The sequence below is a fragment of the Clinocottus analis genome, unplaced genomic scaffold (assembly GCF_023055335.1).
Source record: "Clinocottus analis isolate CAN_PGR_092001 unplaced genomic scaffold, fCliAna1.0.p SCAF_19, whole genome shotgun sequence".
NCBI lineage: Eukaryota > Metazoa > Chordata > Actinopteri > Perciformes > Cottidae > Clinocottus > Clinocottus analis.
Window position 1 is genome coordinate 1932640 of NW_027175920.1, and position 20884 is coordinate 1953523.

The following is a 20884-nucleotide window of genomic DNA, read 5'->3' on the forward strand; positions in this document are numbered from 1 at the left end:
TGTGTGTGTGTGTGTGTGTGTGTGTGTGTGTGTGTGTGTGTGTGTCAGAAGACTTTTCCTGTGCTGCTGGGTAATGAACCACGTTATGAGTTATTATTTTGTGTAGAATTAGATTTGCTATCATATGATATGAAGAAGTATTTCTCTTGTCGGGTGTTTTACAACATATGGGCAATCATTTTACTTTCTATTTAGCTACACATCAACATTGAGCTGTTTTAATTTGAACCATCTAACCTATACATTCATTTTGACTTATTTCAACCTTTATTTGTTATTTTTTATATAACATAATACAATTGTTTATTCTTTATCTTAGACAAAGTTACTTCACCTGCTTTGTCCACCACTTTTTCACTATTATTCCTTAAATTTGAGCTATTTCAACCATTTAACCACCACTTTTAGTTCATTTTTAACTCGTTACGCTACTTTGACTACTTCTCTGTTTGCTTGATAACTCAGGTACTCTCAATACGCACATATGTTTTTATTATTAATTAACCACTATTAGTTATTAAGATAGACCTCTATTCTTATTTCCATATATCAGTTACCTCCTTTACTTCTATTAATTTAGTATATTTCATAAGTAAGAAGTGAAACAATGGCCTTCCCATCACTCACTCCAACACATTATGGCTAACACACTTCTAATAAGCATCGAAAATTAGGATTATGTGCAGTAAATCGCCCAGAACAGACGGATATGCTCCTCCACACACGTACACACACACGTACACACACACACACACACACACACACACACACACACACACACACACACACACACACACACACACACACACACACACACACACACACACACACACGCTACAGAACACAAGGAGCACTAGGACCCAGCGGCTGCCTCCTCCATGCAGCAGCACTCTGCCGCTGCGAGAGGAGAACCAGAAATCTGCAGCTCCCAGAGTGAAGAGATCAAAATGATGCTGCCTGTAAAAAGGGATTAAACGTAAGCAAATCTGTCGTCCGCTGCGGTAAACCAGCGGCTCATTGCCGTTCTACTTTTCCCTGCTAATCATTTTATTTTTTCTAAATGACTAATGCAATTATCTGTGCGGGTTAGGGCTTTTCTTTGAGGCATTGTAGTAACTGCACGCCAGCTAATGACAGATGCATCGTGCTTCACTTTCTCCGTTGCATTGGACGGCGGATTGCAGCGGATGCGAGCAGGCCTTTAATACGATCTGTTGTTTTTGTTTCTCCCCCATCTGCCGGTCTAGTCTGGGCGCCACCTCGCTCGGATCGGCTGCTGGTTGGAGAGGACCGATTTTTTTTTTTGTGGTTTGGCACCGAGAGGGGCGTTGAGGAAACGGAAGACATGCCGTCGTCGCTGAGCATCCGTCGCGACGCTTGACCGACCGACCATGATGAAGACCGAATCCACATCCAAGAGCGCCGGCTCTGGCTCCACGCTCAGGAGCCCATCCCCGCACCGGAACGCGTACGAAGCGGGGATGCAGGCCCTGAAGCCCGTCAAAGACAATGCCGCCAACGGGGACCTGCAGGACGGCCCCCGGGGGCGCAGGTACGGCTCCAACGTGCACCGTATCAAGAACATGTTCCAGCAGATGCAGACCACGTCCCCGGCGGACGCGGAGGGGGAGGAATGCGCCAGGAACCCGGAGAAGTCGGTGCGCCTCTCCCTCCCCAGAGCCGGCAGCCTCAACGAGAACGTGGACCACAGCGCGCTGCTGAAGCTGGGATCCACCGTGTCGGAGCGCGTGAGCAAATTCGACGTCACCAAACCGGAGAACGGCCACCAGCGGGCCTCGTCGCCCAGCTACTCCAAGCTGCAGGAGACCCGCCGCATCTTCGAGCAGCAGCAGCAGGAGAGGCAGGAGAGGCAGCTGCAGGAGGAGATACAGCAGCAGCAGGAGGAGGAGGATGAGAGGCAGGAGGAGGAGGAGAGGCAGCAGCAGCAGGAGGAGGATGAGAGGCAGGAGGAGGAGGAGAGGCAGCAGCAGCTGCAGCACGAGAAGCTGGCCACCACCAGAGTCCTGCTGAAGAGCGACAAGGCCCCGGGCTTCCAGGATGGCAGGTTGGACGCGATGGCTCGCTTCAACGGCAGCACGGAGTCCCTGGACAGCCTGGACACCAGCGAGGCCGTGTCCCCGACGGTCAGCCAGCTCAGCGCCGTGTTCGAGCGGGCGGCCGAGCTGCGGAACAACCTCCACCGGCTCTCCTCCACCCCGCCGCTGCCCTCCCGCGGGGTCAGCGCCAAGGTGGGCGTGCTGAACTCCAAAATCATCACGAAGAGGGTTTGTGCCTTCGCGGCGGGCAACGCGGAGGAGGATGCGAGCAATCAGACGGGCCGCGAGGGGCCTCCGAGGGGCCCCAGGGGGAGGATGGCGACTCCGTCTGAAAGCTTTAACGGAGGGCAAAGCCCCCCGGATGCTGCTGAACTTTCTGCGGGAGAGCCCGAGCACGAGCAGCGGGAAAAGACGGTGTCCGACGCGGGCGTTGAGGTCAAACCCGAGGGACACTTTGGGGCCAAGGGGCCCAACGGCACAACGCTGCAAGGCGACATCCACGTATCCGTGGAGAACGGAGACGCCTCCGCCTCCACCCAGAAGCAGCAGAGCTCGCCAAAGGGTGACGGGACGCACGAAGAAGAGCGGACTCTCAGAGAGGAGCGGCCGGGGCGCGAGCCTGTGGATATCAGCACCTACAGCGCGGCGGGGGAGGACTTTGGAGGGAGCCAGGTGGACGAGGAGGAAGACGAGGTGGACGACAGCTACGAGGCCGAGTCCAGCTGCGCGGAGATCTCTGGGCTGCCGGCGGAGGAGGACCCGCCTCCCTCCAGGAAGATCCGCTTCAGCACGGAGGCCATCAAGGTGAGGTGGAAGAACTCACGGAGTCAATATGAAACTGTATATACACACACACACAAAGACCGAGGTGCTGATTTGTGAGCGTGCCCATGTTGTGTTGTACGTGTTGAGAGTTCATTTTGACCTCAAAGCTTATCTACCGCGCTGCAGACGCAGTCAGCACCAGTGTCAGCTGTTTTAATGAACTCACTCTGCTTCTGCCTGTCAGAAGGATGCTGACATTTTGATTTTAGCCCCCCCCCCACCCCCCCTCCTGTTTCAACACGGGGCTTTGTACACACTACTAACACCCCTCCTCTCGCTAATAGACGGTCCTGCATTCCTCCTGTGCAGCTGACACCGGCCTCCCAAAATGTAGATACTGATCTGAAATGCAGTGGGAGCTGCTTCTGTAAATAATTGCTGGGGAGGAGGAGGAGGGAGGAACAAAGAGGGCCTGGATAATTAGTCCTGTTTTTAGAGAAGTGGACACTGCTGCTGTGGTGGCCAATGAAAGGCCGGCGGACAGTCTATGCGGGAGCTGTGTGAGGAATGGAGTGTTTTGTGTGTGTGTGTGTGTGTGTGTGTGAGAAAGAGATGGAGGATGTGAGAAAAGGAACACTCTTGGATCAGTGAGATGCGAGAAGAGGAGGATGAGGAGGGGGAGGAGGTGGAGTTGATTTAAAGTGTCTCTCTGTGTCTGGGGGTTGTGTAATGATCTGGAGAGGAGCATCAGATATCCTCGGTCTCGCTGCTCTGCCTCGAGGTCTGAGGCGTACGCAGAGAGACTCTGCCAGCCGGAGTGGTGGGCACGGAGGCTGCACATCACACACACACATTCCCTCGCTGCAGAAAAAAGCCATTTCCAGTGACGAAGGGCTCCTGTAACACATCACGAGCAGTGGAGTCGAAAGTTGCTCTCGGCTCTCTTATCGTGGATGCACATCGCCGAGAAGCGCCGAGTCACTGGAGCTTGGTGTTTCCATAGGTTCTGTTTTATGTTCACACAAACTTTTAACACTTTTTGCAACAATTCCTCAGATGTGTCACGGGTCAAAATATAGATGTATGCTTTAAATAAGTAGTTCAACATGTTGGTATATATGATTATTTGCTTCCTTAGCAGGAGTGAGATCAGAAGATTGAGACTGTAATGTGAATATGAAGCTACAGCCAAAAGCCGGCTAGCTTAGCTTAGCACAATGGCTGGAAACGGAGGGAAACAGCTAACCTGGCCTCGTCCAAGGGGAAGATGTCTTATGAGTGTCTCCAAACGTTCTTTTTAATATCCAACTAACTTAAATGATAGTAATGGTAAAGCGACAAACGGTAGGAATGTATGAAGGCTGAGTGGAGAGAAACTGACGTAAACAAGGACGTAAATGCTACAGGTTACAAAATATAAAAAAATAAGTCAGCTTTAGCTTCAAGGACACGCACAATATTCACATTTTAACAATTACTCTCCCACTAAATATCCGCAAGAAAAATAAGAAACGTAGCCTACGAAGTATTTATTTGCAGCAATTTCTATTAATTTGCCAATTGTACGCATATACTGTATATGTGGGAAGCCAATGTTAGCTTCCAATATTCACCCAACCTGGATGGAAGCAAACTGTCATTAATCCCATAACGCCGATATAAAGTAGGCCTTGAGCTCAGCACGTCCACCACGCAGTGGCAAAGCAGGAAGAAACGTCTCAAAAGCAGACGTCCATCACATTATTTTATCCTCGCGAGATCAAAGATGGATCGCAGGAGGAAGCAGTATTCGTGGCGCTCATGAAGAAGTCACAGCGCCCGAGCTTTGATTTACAAAAAAACAAAAGGCCGAATTTGGTTGCGTCCCTGCAGCCGTCATCGGAGAATAACCTCCTACTGAGTCCTTTCACACTGTATCAGTGTGGCCTTTGTTATGGAGATGGGTGCAGGGGTGGATGAGAGTTGAGGAGGAGAGAGAGTGTGTGTGTGTGTGTGTGTGGAGGGGGGGGGGGGGTGCTGAGGTCAAATGGGAGGGGCCTTATCATGCTGCTCAAATGTCATGTGACTGTGTTTAACTAGCAGGCCTCTGAAGTCACAGTGTCACTTGCTTTCTCTTCCAAACAGGAAGTGCCCATTTTTAGCGCATATTTCCTCCTCCGTGCAACAATTTCGGGGACACAATTAGGTCTTTTTGTTGTTGTGGTGATGGCGGCGGGACGTCTGGACACGTTTTTTCTTTGTCCCCCGTTTTACACCACACAGTCCTGTGTGTGTGTGTGTGTGTGTGTGTGTGTGTCTCTGTCTCCGTCCTCTCCCACTGGCAAAGAAGAAAAATAGCAGCTCTGCTCCGGGTAGAGAGTTCACACTCGAGCCTTTGTTTTGCTCCTCCTGACACTCTTTCTCTCGCTCCCTCTTTTCTTCCCTTTCGCTCTTTGTCACCAGGCTCCTACTGTCAGTAAAAATAACTCGCGATGTGATCGTCACAGACCTGCCTCGCTTTTCAGGGCCCCGCCGTCCTCGTTCGAACGCAGGGAGCTGCCTCGACATCGTCTTCATTTATTCGCTTTGTTTCAGCTTCGTTCTGTATCAGTCGGAGTCAATATCAGTAGTTCATGATGTAGCTTAAATTATTCATCCCATTGTTGGAGCAAAAAGCTTAAAAAAAGAAGAAGAAGAAGCGTAGAATAAGATAATCTCCACTGGATTTGCGCTGTGTTGCCTCCAAACCAGAATAATCAGATTTAATTCCTCCAGAATCACCTTGCTCAGTCATCATCTAGCCTAGTTTCACTCTTTTTTTTTATTTTTTAGATCTCCGATCACACACACACACACACACACACACACACACACACTTTCCCGTGGATTTCTGCTGCCTACGCAAGTCCTCCCAGCAAGAACACCTATGATTTTGTTTCGCACTGTATCATTAACACAAACAAACTGTCCTCGTATTATAATAAACCGACGGTGTCGGATTTGACACACACAGGAGGAGGAATTGCAGTTTTTTGAAGCCGGCTGCAACAAAAATTGCAAAAAGGTTAATAAATGGGAAAAATCAGACCGCTCCACCTGCACTATCGACACTTTCTGGACCACTGTTTACTGTTTTTCTGTTTTCTCAATGTCTTTTTTAGTCTTTTATATTCATCTTATGTATATAAAAGTACGAAGAGCAAAGAAAAATCGGAGTCAAATTCCATGTATGTGCAAATTTATACGGCCATTGTGTTTACCGCTCAGGTCCGACCAGGAGGGAGAGGTAATGCATCACCACGTGTCAAGTTATCCTCAAACTGTGGACTACTTAGACTGCAGTGTTTCATACGGGCCGTTACTCACAGCCAGAGGAGAGAGAGACCAGACAGATTATCAGCAAGGTCACTCTGCCCCACTTCTCGGTCCTGCAGCGGCGGCACCTCGCTCCGGTTACCTGCTCATGTTGTCTCAGTGCGGTTTTGTCTTTTCCAACCTGTCAAGCTAAAAAAAACAACAACAACAGCAAACTGTTTGGATTCATCTTCCTGAAGTCTTTCAAGTCTTTCAAGATGAGGCAGATATAAAAAAAATCCTCCCTGTCTGTGACACTCAAGTCCATTTGTTCATGTTTGAGACGTAAATCTTTGAAAATAAGTTGCAAATATTCCGTTTTTTTATTATAATATCATTGAAAAAGACTAAATGAGTCCCTGGAACAGCTGGTGACTGTAGTTTTGTGGCAAACGTTACTCAAGCTTGAGTAAATATTGCATTTGTTTCGAGCTCAAAACAAACTGCAGCGTCTGCTTTCAGCGTAATGAAGGAACGCGTCACCTCATGATTAAAACAACATCAACGGAGGTCTGTGACACAGAGAGATGAACTATAAACTATACGGCTTTGGTCATTTGTTAATCTTTCGATGGATAATAGGAAAAACACAGGACATCATCACCCCAATCCTTTAGAAGGACACAACACAAGAAGCAAAGTAAAAGAGGAAAGAAAGTTAAGATGATATAAACACAATTAAATACGCTAAATAACATTGTATTGTATAGAATAGAAAATAAATATATATCTTGTGATTTTATAGATCTGTGCACATGTAAACATACAAGATATTAAGTATAGAATAAATCTATTATACAGTTAAATGACTATTAGCGACTTTGCACTCAAACCAGATGTAACCAATTGTTTGTGTGCATGTGTGCATGCAGATAAATTATCATAACAATGCAACTAGTATGAGCTGTTCTACATAATCCAGTCGTGTGGTTGCCGTTCCCTCGCTGGCTTTATTCTCGTGCTGCCGTGCTCCTCCTCGGGGTCGGCGAGCGCTGAGCCTAAACACGACTGCTGACCGCCGGCCGGCCCGCCAGAAAACAGACATGCTCTGGTGCCGTGCAACCGTCACCATGACCGACCCACCGTATCCATTTCATTGGCTGGAGGAGAGTCGTCCTCGGGGGACCACATCCTCCATTTCTGTCTGCAGCGTTTGCACATCTGGGATCTGGATTACCCCCCCCCCCCCCCCTCCTCCCTCACCCCACACACACAGTTTAAGGAGGATTTAGAAGCAATTACCTGCCACTTCTGGACTTGTTTAACCTTCGGCGGTTGGCAGAGCTATTCATAATGGTGCAATTAAACTGTTAAGTGGAAAAGTGCTGTTTCTGGTCTGCATATGCTTAACTTTGACAGCTTCCATAAAGCGTCCCACGAGCGTCCTCCTGACCCCCAAGAAAAGTGGAATAATGTGGCACAGCGTCTGACGTCGTGAATGCTAATCGTGTTTTTTAAGGTAGAAATGGGAGAGGTTGACATAACAGCTGTGTGAGTAACACGAACGATGATGGAAAGTCGGCGGCTTCAGAGTGGAAACGCGCTATTTCTGTTGCGAAAAAAAAACAAACAAATGGCAGCGCCTCCACACGTCCCATTGGCTGAATCCAAAATTAGACCTGTTTTTTGGGAGAGTGAAGAGGGAAAGAAGTTGACATGCTGCTGTGGGCAGCGGGGGGGATGCTGGTACTGACTCCCATAGTTAGAAAAAAAACACCACAGTGTTACCCAATCACATTGCAGCCAGTCGAGATGTGACCGCACTGAGCCTCCAGAAGCAGCTCTATCATTGAGCCACGTCTCTGTCCCGACATTGACAAAATGGTGGTTTGCGACTGGTTATTTTTACTCCCCTTTGCAGCCCCGAGTGGGTGCTCTGGACACAAGCTGGTGAGTGGCTCTCGCTAACTGCCCACAGAGCTTTTGTAGGACATCCCAGGCGGCTGATATTAGAGGGAGGGAGAGGGAGAGGGAGGGAGTTTCCTGGCCATCTGTTAGCTTCTCTGACCTACTATCTGCCACAACTGGAACAGCGTCCTCCTCTAGCACCCGCCCTCCCTCCCCTCTCCCCATCACCCTGCCTTTAATCCCAATGTTTGTCTTCCAAAGATAGCCACCTCCTCTACAACTCTGCCTTCGTGGGTGAGGTCGGGGTAGAGCGGGTTGCGTCGTCTCTCACGGGATCGTGACGCCGCGGACGAGAGGAAGGGGGGAAGTGAAAGAGTGAATTCAGTGAATTCAGGATCCGAGAGGGTCGGCCTCGGCCGCATCGTGACACAACCGTCCTGAGCTTGCCCCGAGGCTGCAGGTCACGGCACACATCCGATCATGGCTGTGTGTGTTTTGTTGTTTTCCCAGTGCCACGTTGATCTTCCTTGGCATCGCGGCCACCAGCTGGGGCCTCTTGATCTCTAAAAGTCAAAGGGGTGAAGCCGGGCACGCGGGCTCGGACTGCGCCGCCGTTGTTGTTGTTGTTGTCACGTCCAGTTACTTAGGATGCAAACAGTGTGTTTTGTGTGTCTGTAATCCACATTCTGCTAATCCCTCTAAATACGAAGGTAACCTAGATCAAAAGCCGGTCGACTTCAGCGCTGCTCCCACGCTATCTGTCATCTGCAGTGTCGCCGGGTTCACTTAGTGCATAGTGTGAATTAAAAACACTGCGCTACCTAATTATATTTTTGCATGATGGATGCATCACATTTGTTGTGTTTAATTGTCTGTAAAATGTAAAACAAATTAAGTAAATGGATTAATTGCTCATAATTTTCTAGACCCAGCCCTCAAATTGCTTGTTTACTCTGATCAACAGTTAACAAATAAATAAAAAAGTATAATTTTCAACATTTAGAGCATATCCATGATTCAGAGTCTGGGCAACACCACAAAAAACAGCATAAAAAAATGGAAAACTTGTTTTTCTTCTTCGTCTGTGAACTAATCAATCTGATTAAAGGATTAAAAAGAACATTAGTTTATTTAATGTCACAAAATCACTGCATTAAAAGAATACTTTAGATAAATAATCCCATATAAACACATTTTAAACCCCTTCCTCAAGAGTAGGTGAGGCTTTAAATTAGAAGAAAAAGCCCGTACAGTATTCAATGAGGCATGCAAATGCAGGATAGCGAACACATCTGAGAGAGGAGGTTGCTGCTTACGTTTTCAAAGGCGCTGTCGAAACTGACAGGCTCTTTACTGTGAGGTTTCCAGGGAGACAAAGCGTTAGCATCTTAAGCTACGAGCCGCTACTTTTCTAACACAGATGGACAACCTAAACAGCTGAGGGGGAGAAGTGAGAGAAAGTAAACGAAGACTCAAGAAGAAGAAGACACACACACACACACACACACAGAAATGTGTTAAAATGTCGCTTCGCAGGAAGCGAATGATTGTGAGGAGAAAAAGTTGAGAATGGAGTTCGAATAAATTAAAGAATGTGTGAAGAGAGAGAAGGTCCGGCACTGAACTAGTGCGGCTAGTGGAGCATGTAGCGTGGTGCATGCATAATCGTCTTGGAACACTCTTTGTGTGTGTGTGTGTGTGTGTGTGTGTGTGTGTGTGTGTGAGCAGCAGCTGCAGAAGGCCTCCATTAGCATGCTGGATGTGGTTATGTAAACTGTCATGCTGGTGGCCCGGAGTGAATGTGGGGAAACAGAGGCCTCTGTCTCATTGAGAGCAGCTTCAGCGGTTGTGATCGATTGTGTTTGATACGCATTACCACTGTGAAAGCGGCACAGCTCGGACACGACGCGGCTGTCTCACTTGAAGCGGTCGATGCTTTTAAATTGCATTATGTGCACATTTACATCGGCGGTCGGTTTTTTATTAAAACCATGTATCCTGCTTGTCTGTCTCAGCTGCATACAAGCTACTAGCTACCAGCTACTAGCTACTAGCTACAAGCTACACCCTCTGAGCACCTGGTGATGATATCTAGACTAAAGTATTATAGCATTTCTTCACCCCGCCCCCATTGTAATCACATCAATCTTTCCCTTTTTATTAGCGTAAGAGGATACATATCACAGGCACTAAACTGAAAAAACTGGATTAAATATATGAACTAATATTCTGAGAGAAACACCGCAGTGTAGTTTGGATTTGATCGCATATGGTGAACCCACAATCAACACTCCCTTTACACCTGTTAAAACACACTGGCACACAAGTGATTCAACGTTTTACCACGCTCCCCAGGGTGCACAGGAAGTGGTGTGTTTTCTGTTTTCATCAGCAGTTACTATATTTGGAGCGCATGCTAGAAGAACCATGTCGAAGCGCAAAAACCAACGGCGACAAGTCGCAATGGTGGTAGAGAGAAAAAAGAGCAGAAACTCTCGGGACACACGTCGCCTCTGGGCTCACACTGACTGACCTTTAGACAGACAAGCAACACCACAGAGAGGATCCGTTATCACCGGAGAGGGGATTCATTTTAAGGAACAGTTTGACATTTTGCATGCTGAATATGAAGCGACAGCCAGTACACATGTTAGCTTAGCGAAACGGGGGAAAACCGCTAGCTAGCTTCTGTCCAAACCATAAATTGTTGCTTTCACACTTAAGTTTCTGAACAGATGACAAATGTTTCTTAACAACCTTCTTATGTTCTGTTAAGGATGGGTTTTAAGCCTTTGAACAGAGGCTAGCTGTTTCCCTCCACTGCCAGTCTTTGTGCTAAGCTAAGCTAACCGTCCCCTCGTGGTAGCTTCATATTTCACAGATATGAGCGTGGTATTAATCTCATCCAACTCTCTACAAATAAAACAACAACACTGCCTTCCACAGTCAGGAACAAAGATGTTTAAGTGTCTCTGTTTCCCCGTCCAGGTGTTTGCCACCTACCCCAACGAGGACTACGACCGGCGCAATGAAGACGTGGATCCCATGGCGGCGTCCGCGGAGTACGAGCTGGAGAAGAGGGTGGAGAGGCTGGACCTGTTCCCCGTGGAGCTGGAGAAAGGTACAGCACATTGCACAGATGTATTTCTCAACGCGCGCGGTATCTTAAGGTTTCAAAGCTTTTATTTCAACCTGCTTTGGGGCACCGGGTGGGCGGCTCGCATTAAAAATTGGATGCTAAATTGAGAACGAGTCATCTCACATTCACAGAAAGGTATTTGAGAATTAATTTTGTATTTTTTTTTTGTGATTAACTTCCCAGCGGACAGTTTAATCTGTGCTTTTCTGTCTCTCTTTGAAGGCGAATGAAGAAGGAAAAAAGTGCCACGTTCTTTATTACTTATGTAAAAAGGCCTTCAGTGCCCATCAACTGCTTTCTGCCAACATCTCTGCTTCTCCCAGAGAGCCACACTTCCCTCAACATCCCTTTAACATTATAGTGCATTAATGTATTTATAGACCACTATATTTAGAATTGCGTATGCAGGTAACACAGGACACCATATGTGACCATGTTATGAATGATCTGCTGTATATTATAAAACTATATGAATCCTAAAGGAGATTAATCAAAGATGACAAAAGAGGGATAAGAAGAAGAGGGAGTGGAAAAAATAAACCTCATGCAGGAAATCTGGGTGGAAATCACATGTCACTTTCACCTTTTTCACAAATATAAATCCATTACAGCGACACACACATATTGCTGCTCCCAGTTCAAGTGCAAAGAAAACATCTCACATCCCTCCTGATCCTCGTAGAGCCTCCAGTTGGTCTCAAGGCTGATTTAAGATCCTGCTAATACTTCTCAAATCCTTTCATGGACTTGCTCCTGACTCTGTGGATGATGTGCTGCAAAGAAATGCTGCATCATTTCCTGGTAGACCCAAAAAACACCCCCCCCCCCTCACCCCTCCCTACACACACACACACACACACACACACACACACACACACACACTCTTATCCACAGACTTTCTGCTCACTGTACCCCAAAACAAACAGAGCAATACCTGCTGTGAAGCTGCAGTCTGCAGTGTTACACTTATGCTTCATTAAAACCTACTTATTTTTTCTTGCATTTAAAGCTGTCCGCTCATTCTCTCAAATGTTTTTTGTCATTTATCCTGTGGGATAAACAGATAGTCAATGAAAATATAGTACGTCTGCCCTCTATTAGTTGATTATTTGACTAATCGGTCATTTTGGTCTCACTCGACATCGATTTCTTTTCTCAATAAATAGTTTTTTATGCTTTTTTCTGGTAAACACAAGCCTTAAAGTGGTGCTTTTCTGTGATTCTGGTGGAGAAACTTAATTAGTCGACAGTTATAACAGTTTTAATCGTGGACATTTTACTTCTGCAAGATGAGTTAATTGAGATATTTCGATGCTCTGTGCAGTTCTTTTGCCCACGAGCAGCCAAAGTGACGCACGCGGTCGCCACCCGTTAAGTGTTATTCCGCTAATTGGCAGCTGTTGGCAGTAGTGTGCAAAGCAATGCAGTAATGAGCCGACAAAGCAGTCAATCATGGGTGTAAACAATACACATTTTCACGAGGAAGGGAGCGCATTGTACCGGCTTCAAGGACACACACACACACACACACTCTTTTACTTACTTTCTCACGGACAGGGAGTCAAAGACTCGCTTTTCCCGCCCACGGAGAGTTGTAGCGTGACGCTGAACGCGTCAAACTGACCAGAAGCTGTTAAATCGCAGTGACGGCATTGGTAACAGCTGTTGTCGTTGTTTTTCCCCCCACTCTCCTTCAGACGGCGAGGGCCTGGGCATCAGCATCATCGGGATGGGTGCCGGGGCAGACATGGGCCTGGAGAAGCTGGGCATCTTCGTCAAGACAGTCACGGACGGAGGAGCAGCGCACAAGGACAACAGGTATGTTAGTTGAATGATAACTAAAAAAGGTTTTTTTTTTGCCTTTTTGCATGTGTCAAACTGAGGTTAGCAGTCTTAGTTTTTCCACTTGTCCCTCTGATTCCTGGCAACTGCCGATGGGGCTCGCTGCCAAGCCGTGAGGGCTTATAAATGGAGTGTGTGGGCTTCAGTGTTAAAAAAAAAAAAGATGAAGTCCACAGTGGAGCCATCACTGTGAGTCCTGAATGTCTCTCTTTTAACTGCATTCTCCAGGATCCAGGTGAACGATCTGATCGTGGAGGTGGACGGGACCAGTTTGGTGGGAGTCACCCAGAACTTTGCCGCCTCCGTACTCAGGAACACTTTAGGAACTGTCAAGTAAGAGTTTCCCTCCGAAATGTCCTGGTTTTTATTACAGTTGATCAGTGTAGGGTTTGTTGGCCATACAAGCCGGTCTTACACTTATACCACTATTATATTAAATCCATATTTCTATATATTTTTGTCTAGAAGCTAAAATACCTGCAAAACTTAAAAGGGATATTTCCAAATTTTGACATTTTTATTTGTGAGTGATTTTGTGGGTGTTTGTGTCTGTCCAGAGCACCCACTTGGGACTGTACACAATATTTACACTATTTTCACTGCTTTACCTCATCGTCAGGCAGCCCTCTCTCCCAATGGGAACCGAAGCCGTTATATCCATCCGTGCTTTCTTCAAAGCCGAAAGACTTCCCATTGACAAAGTCGCTAATTTTACCTCACAGAACGAGGACGTTTCTGGTTTACCGATGCCACGACTGGTTTGTTGTTGTGTGTGTAGTTGTGTGACTTTGGTGAATGCGAACTAAGTCCTTGAAACAGTAAAGTCACACAACAACAACACAAACTAAATAACAGATAGCAACAGCGGTAGACCGGCAACTCCTCTGTTCTGCGAGGAAAAAACAACTTTTTTATCAATGGAGCTTTTGCGGCTTCACTTCCTGTCAGAAAGGACTGTCTGGTGGCGAGTTAAAACCTTAAGAATATGCTGAATGTCGCGTACTCTCACACTTTGTGTACATGGTGAACATTACCTGCTAAACGCCAACATGTTAGCCTGCTAGCTGGCTAGTTAGCGCACTTCTCTCGTAGCCACCTAGCTTGGTGACCAGGACATTCGTCCTGCTGCACTTTGTTGCCTCCGCTCGCTGCATTCTTGCTTCAAAAGACGGTTTCCTCTCGATAAATATCCAGCGCCAGCCCGGACTGACTTCTACCACATCCTGCTCAGTCGGCGGCTCGGCAGACTGCAGATTTATATCTCAACTCTCGCAGGGGTCATGATTATACCCTTCAGCGTTTGCGAGGCTCCTCTCTGAGACATCCTGAGAGAGGTTTCCGAGAACCAGGGAAAACACCGTTATCGGGAACAAATACACTTGGCCTCGAAAGTATAATTCTCAAATGCCAGCGGTATATTTGTAGCCGAGCTCTTTGGCGCTTTTTGAGCTAGCTGACGTGCCCCTTTTGTAATTCAAGCTCATTCATAATTCAGGGTTTTTGGTGGGCAGCGCTAGAAGGGTGATTGTTAGCGTCGTGTGACTCGTGAAGATCAGAGACCTCCACACGTACAGCTCATACATTATGGATCCGCTGCAGCGATGGCGAAGGGCACGAGAGCTCAGACCTATTCATGAAAAGACAAATAGATAAGGGGCAGGAAGTGCGTTTGTGGGCATTTAATTACCCGGTTTAAAAGGCTGCAGCGGCCAGCTTAATGACCGCCTCGTCGTGATTCACTGTGGCTGTAATTGGATGAAGACTTGCAAGCCTCAATCAGCAAGCATATAGTGCATCTGATGAACTGTACACTGAGCTGGAGGAGAGGCAGGGGTTTTGATTTTAATCACAGAAGAGGCCGAACCCCACAGAGACCGCCTTTGTTCGCCTCCAAACAGGAAGACGCGTCCTGTCTGAGAGAGCCGGCACATTCCTGACTACATTAATACATTTAAACTATACCAAACTCCAGAGGTTTTATTGGAGATGAAAAACACTTTCTGTAGTCCTCATAGAGCCGGTGTTCGTGCTCCTGAGTGGACTAGAGTAAAAAAAAAATACATGTATTATTTAGCATGCACATGCAGTATCATACCAAATCACACGAAAGGGGCTATTTCAGTTCAGTTGGCCACATGGATGCATGAAAATTTCATTGGATTCATGATATTTTTCCCCAAACACAGGTTCGTGATCGGGCGAGAAAAGCCCGGAGAGCAGAGCGAGGTGGCCCAGCTCATCCAGCAGACCCTGGAGCAGGAGCGCTGGCAGAGGGAGATGATGGAGCAGCGCTACAACCAGTACATGGACGAGCAAGAGGTGAGGGCTTTTCATTCAGGAAACCTCTGACACCAAGGGTGCTGGTGCAGAGATCCAGGGTGCAGTACAGAAGTGAAGGTGCATGCACACTCGCACACACGCTACCATGTTCAACGCTCTTGAAATTGATTAAATAGAAGATTCAAGCCATCAGATTTTAAAAATTCTGACATCGTCTCGTCGATACTTAGAGAGGATCCATTCCAGCTTGTCTGCAGGTCCTTAAAAAGTCTCAAAGTGTGTTAAATTCCACGTTAAGGTCATTATGTAATCAGTTGTTGTGCTCAAAATGAGTCAAATTCTCCTGCAGCAGAGTCAACATATAACACATCGTCATATTTATCTGAAGAGGGAAATCGGCCCATTGCGAAATTGCCATGTGGGAGAAAGTAATGTCGCCTGAACATCCAACAAAAGCAGCTGTTTCTGCCTAAAACTGCCTGCTGTGTGATACAAAATGTGTAGCGTGATGTTGACCTGCTATGCTTATTTAAATATTTTTAAAAAGTCAGAAAATTCGTCTCCAATTTCACTCAAATCTGTCGAAACCTTCAAAAGAACGCATGGACTCTCCCTGCTTTAGAAAATATATTCATCAACATTTAAAGTCATCAAGTAATCAACAAAAACATCACGAAATAGCTTTAAAGTGGAAGACATTTTCATTCTGTTCAGGCACAAAATACTTCCTTAAAAAATGGATGTTTTGCTCTGCGTGTCCTCGGTTCCCCTTTCGGATTATGAACAGAAGTGACCCGCTCTGGTGCGGCCGCTATTGTGTCCAGCTTGTCGCATCAGTCCGATCAAACGATAAGCTCGGCGCCGGATCAGGATGACTCAAATGCGTCACCCTCGGATGTCCTCTTGCTCTCTTAATCTCACGTGTCTCAGATGTTCTCTCGTTTTTTTGTCATTCTTTACGTACACGGAGCAGAAAGAACAAACGGCGCTTGTAGTTTCATTGTGACAGCAGAGAGGAAGTTGGCTCATTCATGCAGCAGGATGGCAGGTGGTTCTTGAAAAGCAGTCGGTCTAATGGAAGGCAGTGGAGCCTCCTCCTGGGAGCTGTGCGCCATCTAGTGGCCGTCTGGTGTCACTGCACATACACATGCGCTTCTAAAGACGCCACTAAATCACTATGTAGCTTTGCTTTCCTGTTTTTTATGTGATATTTCATTCAAATATGTATTCATAAATGTACACAAATGTTTGAAATCCCCAAATTCCTTTTGAAAACCCTTTTTAATAGTGTGTGTAGTGAGCGTATGTATATATTATGTTTGTGTGATGTCTTGAGCTACCTAAATTTCCCTTAGGGGATCAAGAAAGTATCTATCTATCTATCTATCTATCTATCTATCTATCTATCTATCTATCTATCTATCTATCTATCTATCTATCTATCTATCTATCTATCTATCTATCTATCTATCTATCTATCTATCTATTTATCTCTCTCTCTCTTTCTCTCCCTCTCTCTCTCTATTTATCTGAATTCCTACACGATGGATGTTTGAAAATGTTGGCGAACTGGCCCTTTAAACGTAGCGTAGCTGTTCCTAACCTGGACCTCCTTACCCCCGCCTCCACCTGCAGGGCGGTGAATACGGCACAGACGAGGAAGAAGACGAGGATGAGGAGGTCAGTCCGGCGTATCCCAGCGCCATCGAGGTGTTCGACTTGGCGGAGAACGAGGACATGTCGCCTCTGGAGACGGACCCGGAGAAACTGGCACATAAATACAAAGAGGTGAGAAGGGAACTCCTTAATTGGAGCATTTTTGTGTGTGTGTGTAATCACAGCTTGTTTCCTCTAATGTGCTTGATGGTAATTAAAATGATCATCTCTCTCTCTCTTTGCTGTTAAAGCTGCAGATAAAGCACGCCGTGACCCAAGCTGAGATCCAACAGCTGAAAAGAAAGGTAGGTTAAAGGATCACGTTTAATAAGCATGAATCCTTCTGTGAGATTGATCATTTTAACCTGTTGGAAACTGTGCGCCCATTTTAAGTCCCAGCATGCCCCATTCAGACGATCTCTTGGCATAAAATACGTACTATTTTTCCATTTTTGAACCGAATGACACAGTTTTTTTGACTGAAACTCCTTCCTAACAGACCAACACTTTGTTTTATTGTGATTTTTGCTGCAGATTCAGATTCTTTAGGTCATAATCTTTCCAAAAAGGTGTCTTATTGACCGCTCCAGGAGGCATTTTTTGGTGAATCTGGCTCATATCATGCTGGATGTTCATAGTTATTATCAAAATATCTTTTAAAAGTGATTTTTTTGCAGATATACATTTTTTTCCCAAGACTTTGCTGAACAAATACATAGAATGAACACAAGTATTGGACTTCATTTGGGGTTCGACGACTCAAACACAGTGAAAAAGAGGTCTAGGGACAACATTGGTTCAGTGTTCACCGGGTTAAGGATGAGAGATTTCATTTAAAACGTTGTGCCCTCGTCTCTCCAGCTGCACCACGCGGAGCAGGAGAAGCAGCGCTGGCGTATGGACAAGGCCCAGCTGGAGCAGACCCTGCAGGAGAACAAGGAGCGCATGGAGAAGCTGGAGGGCTACTGGATGGAGGCTCAGAGCCTGTGCCAGGCGGTGGACGAGCACCTGAAGGAGACGCAGTCGCAGTACCAGGCCCTGGAGCGCAAGTACAGCAAAGCCAAACGCCTGATCAAGGAGTACCAGCAGAAGTGAGGCCGCGTCGAGCACGCGTCGTTGCATTGGTCGCGAACCGGGTTACACAGTCTGACACTGACACTCTCTGCGTCCGCCAACAGGGAGATCGAGTACCTGAAGAAGGAGACCCAGCGCTGTGCACAAGTTGGAGCTGAGGCCTCTCTTCTCAAAGAGGAGTCTGGGGTACTTCAGGAGCAGGTACGGGGTGACCTTCACATAGGCTTCATATAAGGCTTTATATAGGCATCACGTAAGGCTTCACATAGGCTTCATATGAGGCTTCATATAGGCTTCATATAAGGCTTATATAGGCTTCATATAAGGCTTATATAGGCTTCATATAAGGCTTATAGGCTTCATATAAGGCTTCATATAGGCTTCATATAAGGCTTCACATAGGCTTCATATAAGGCTTCACATAGGCTTCATATAAGGCATCTTGAGGCATCATATAAGCATCTTAAGGCATCACATAAGGCATCTTATAAGGCTTCATATAAGGCATCACATAAGCCTTATGTGATGCCTTTTATCATATGGCTTCATATAAGGCATCAAACAATGCATCATATAAGGCACAATATAAGGCATCTTAAGGCATCATAAGGCCTTACATTTCGTCCCGTCTTAATGGCTGCTCCGTCATTAAGGCCCTCTCCAGTTTTGAGTTGCAAAGAAACTTTTAATTGCTTTGTTTGAGGCTGTGTTAACAGCACTTATGAGAACAATTTGGATCAAAACTGCTGAGTCTGCTTGCGGTCTTCAAACAAACAAGAGAGAATAAAAAAAAAAGAGACTCAGACTAGAGTCTGGATTTTAAATGGTTCTGTTTCACACATTGCAGATCTGTTCAGACTGAGAAAAAAACATGTGAACGAATGCAAACATCTCAGTCTCTATGAGATATGCATGATGAGTCATATACATATATATATATATATATATATATATTATAAATACACACACACAGCTGTGACAGATTTAGCATCTGAACTAGCACACAAAAAAATACCTCAGGAGATAATTAATTTAATAGAATACCCTCAATGCGCAGACTCCCACGCCAGACAGAAGAAGACAATCAAAGAGCAGTTTTTCCTTTATTTTTGAAGGCACAACGTTACCACTTTCTACAAACCAAACCATAAATATGTATTTCAATGCAGTGAAACCTCAGGAGGACCATATTTAGGCGGTATGTTGCGTCCCGACGTGACTCACGCTGCAGTATGTGGGGGATGATATTTTAATGAAGTGTGTGTGCGTGTGCGTGTGTGTGGTTTGCCAACAATTTGAGGAAACTTCATGTACTTTGTGTGTTGGTTGAACGTGGCTGCATCTCTCTCTCTCTCTCTCTCTCCCTCTCCCTCTCTCTCTCTCTCTCTCCCTCTCTCTCTCTCTCCTCCAGGTGGCTGATCTGGAGTGCCGGGTGGAGGAGCTGAAATCCGAACCTTTATAAAAATGGAAAAAGCCTTTTTGTCCGCTGAAGCAGAGCTTCACTCGCTTGAAAGGAGAAGATGGTGTTGTTGTTCCTGACCTGCAGGGTATTTTTCCTCGTCGCCACCTCGAGCTCGGTCGCACACTGTACCCGTGTCCTCCGGCTCCAGTGTTTCAGCCACTTAAACCCTTTTTAACCATGTTTTTCTGTTACCATTTACGGGGATTGTGAAGAACGGTTTTTATCATCGCAAATACAGACTCTGTTGAGCTCTAGATGTACTGTTCCTTTCCAGTATTTAATCCCTTAATTTGTGGTTTTGTGACAGACCCAGGCTGTTGCTTTTAATTGCCAAAAAAAAAAAAAAAAACTTTTTTTCTTTCCATTTTTTCGCCTCGTTTTGTGACCTTTTTTTTGTACAGATGTGATACTGTGTGGTTTAACAATCAGTTTGGTTTGTAAAATTTTTTAATATGTGTATAACATTTAACATAATATAAACTAATGAGATTGAGGGTTGTTGTATATTTTACGTGATGTAAATTGGGTGGAGATTGCACTGAAGGAGACACCGACGACACGGTGCTTCACTGGAACGGAGGAAGAAACGGGAACGATGTTTTTGAGGCGTCTTTCGAAGTAGTAGAAACTGTAAAAAACCCAACCTTCTCACTTAACCTTTGAGAACCACCTGCTGCCTACCTTTCAGAAAGTGTTTGTGTATTTTTTACACACCAAAAGACTCCAAAAGGCGTCCAACCCCCTCCGGTTTCAACCCCTTTGCTTATTTCAAATAAAAAAAACTACAAAAAAACGACAAAAAAAGGACCACAGAAACAAAGCCTCCTCACAACTGCTGTGCCACAGATGACAATGGATCTCTTCTCCCCTCCAAATGGATGTTGTCAAGGACTTGTGTACCTGGTATTAGTTAGGACTACTGATATAAGAAACATTACTGGGACTGGGATTGTGGAAAGGAAGCCGTTTACCAGCAGCAAAGATATCGATTTTAAAAAAAAGCTTGTGTCTCGAAAACCAGCAGCTGCACTGGACACCGCTGTGTGTAAGCACATGGAATAATACACTGCCAGGCCCACGCCTGTTTCAATTTACGCACAGTTTGAAATGAAATAGAGTCTACTTGTGTCAACTGTCATACCAGTATGTTTGTATAGTTCAGGTGAGACTGAAATATTTTAATTTTACTTAATATTTATAATATAGTCAAGGTGGAAATATGAGCTAACAAGGACAAACACTGACAAAAAAAAGCAATGTTCAGTAGACAAACAAAGAAAATAGATCTGGATGGCTACAGAAACAAAATTAAGATTAATGAATTGAGGAAAAAAACAGGCATGGTTATGAGTATTTTCATAATATTAAGGCTTGTACAGTGCACATGCTTTGCATTGTATGTTTTGTGGAATAAATGGTCAACAGTGA

At 45.7% G+C, this 20884-nt stretch overlaps 1 protein-coding gene across 2 annotated transcripts; it reads left to right on the forward strand.

Moving 5' to 3' along the window:
- Positions 1-899: 899 nt before the first annotated feature.
- Positions 900-20877, forward strand: LOC137789470 (neurabin-2-like). 2 transcript variants are annotated; one of them, XM_068583097.1, is made up of 11 exons: positions 900-976; positions 1248-2861; positions 10992-11124; positions 12840-12960; positions 13213-13317; positions 15171-15303; positions 16900-17052; positions 17172-17225; positions 17782-18011; positions 18099-18195; positions 19406-20877. In XM_068583097.1, exons 2-11 carry the CDS (start codon positions 1392-1394, stop codon positions 19454-19456), a joined length of 2547 nt encoding a protein of 848 aa, XP_068439198.1. In that variant the 5' UTR covers positions 900-976; positions 1248-1391; the 3' UTR covers positions 19457-20877. The 2 variants fall into 2 exon arrangements, with proteins under 2 accessions (XP_068439198.1, XP_068439199.1); XM_068583098.1 differs by having other exon boundaries at positions 917-2861.
- The last annotated feature ends 7 nt before the right edge of the window (positions 20878-20884 follow it).

What these genes read in the sequence shown, in the direction of transcription:
- LOC137789470 (XM_068583097.1), top strand. Translation starts at nt 1,392, where the DNA reads ATGATGAAGACCGAATCCACATCCAAGAGCGCCGGCTCTGGCTCCACG. An exon ending in GCAGCGCACAAGGACAACAG is followed by an intron (nt 12,961 to 13,212) that starts GTATGTTAGTTG and finishes TGCATTCTCCAG; the next exon opens with GATCCAGGTGAACGATCTGA. An exon ending in AACACTTTAGGAACTGTCAA is followed by an intron (nt 13,318 to 15,170) that starts GTAAGAGTTTCC and finishes CCCCAAACACAG; the next exon opens with GTTCGTGATCGGGCGAGAAA.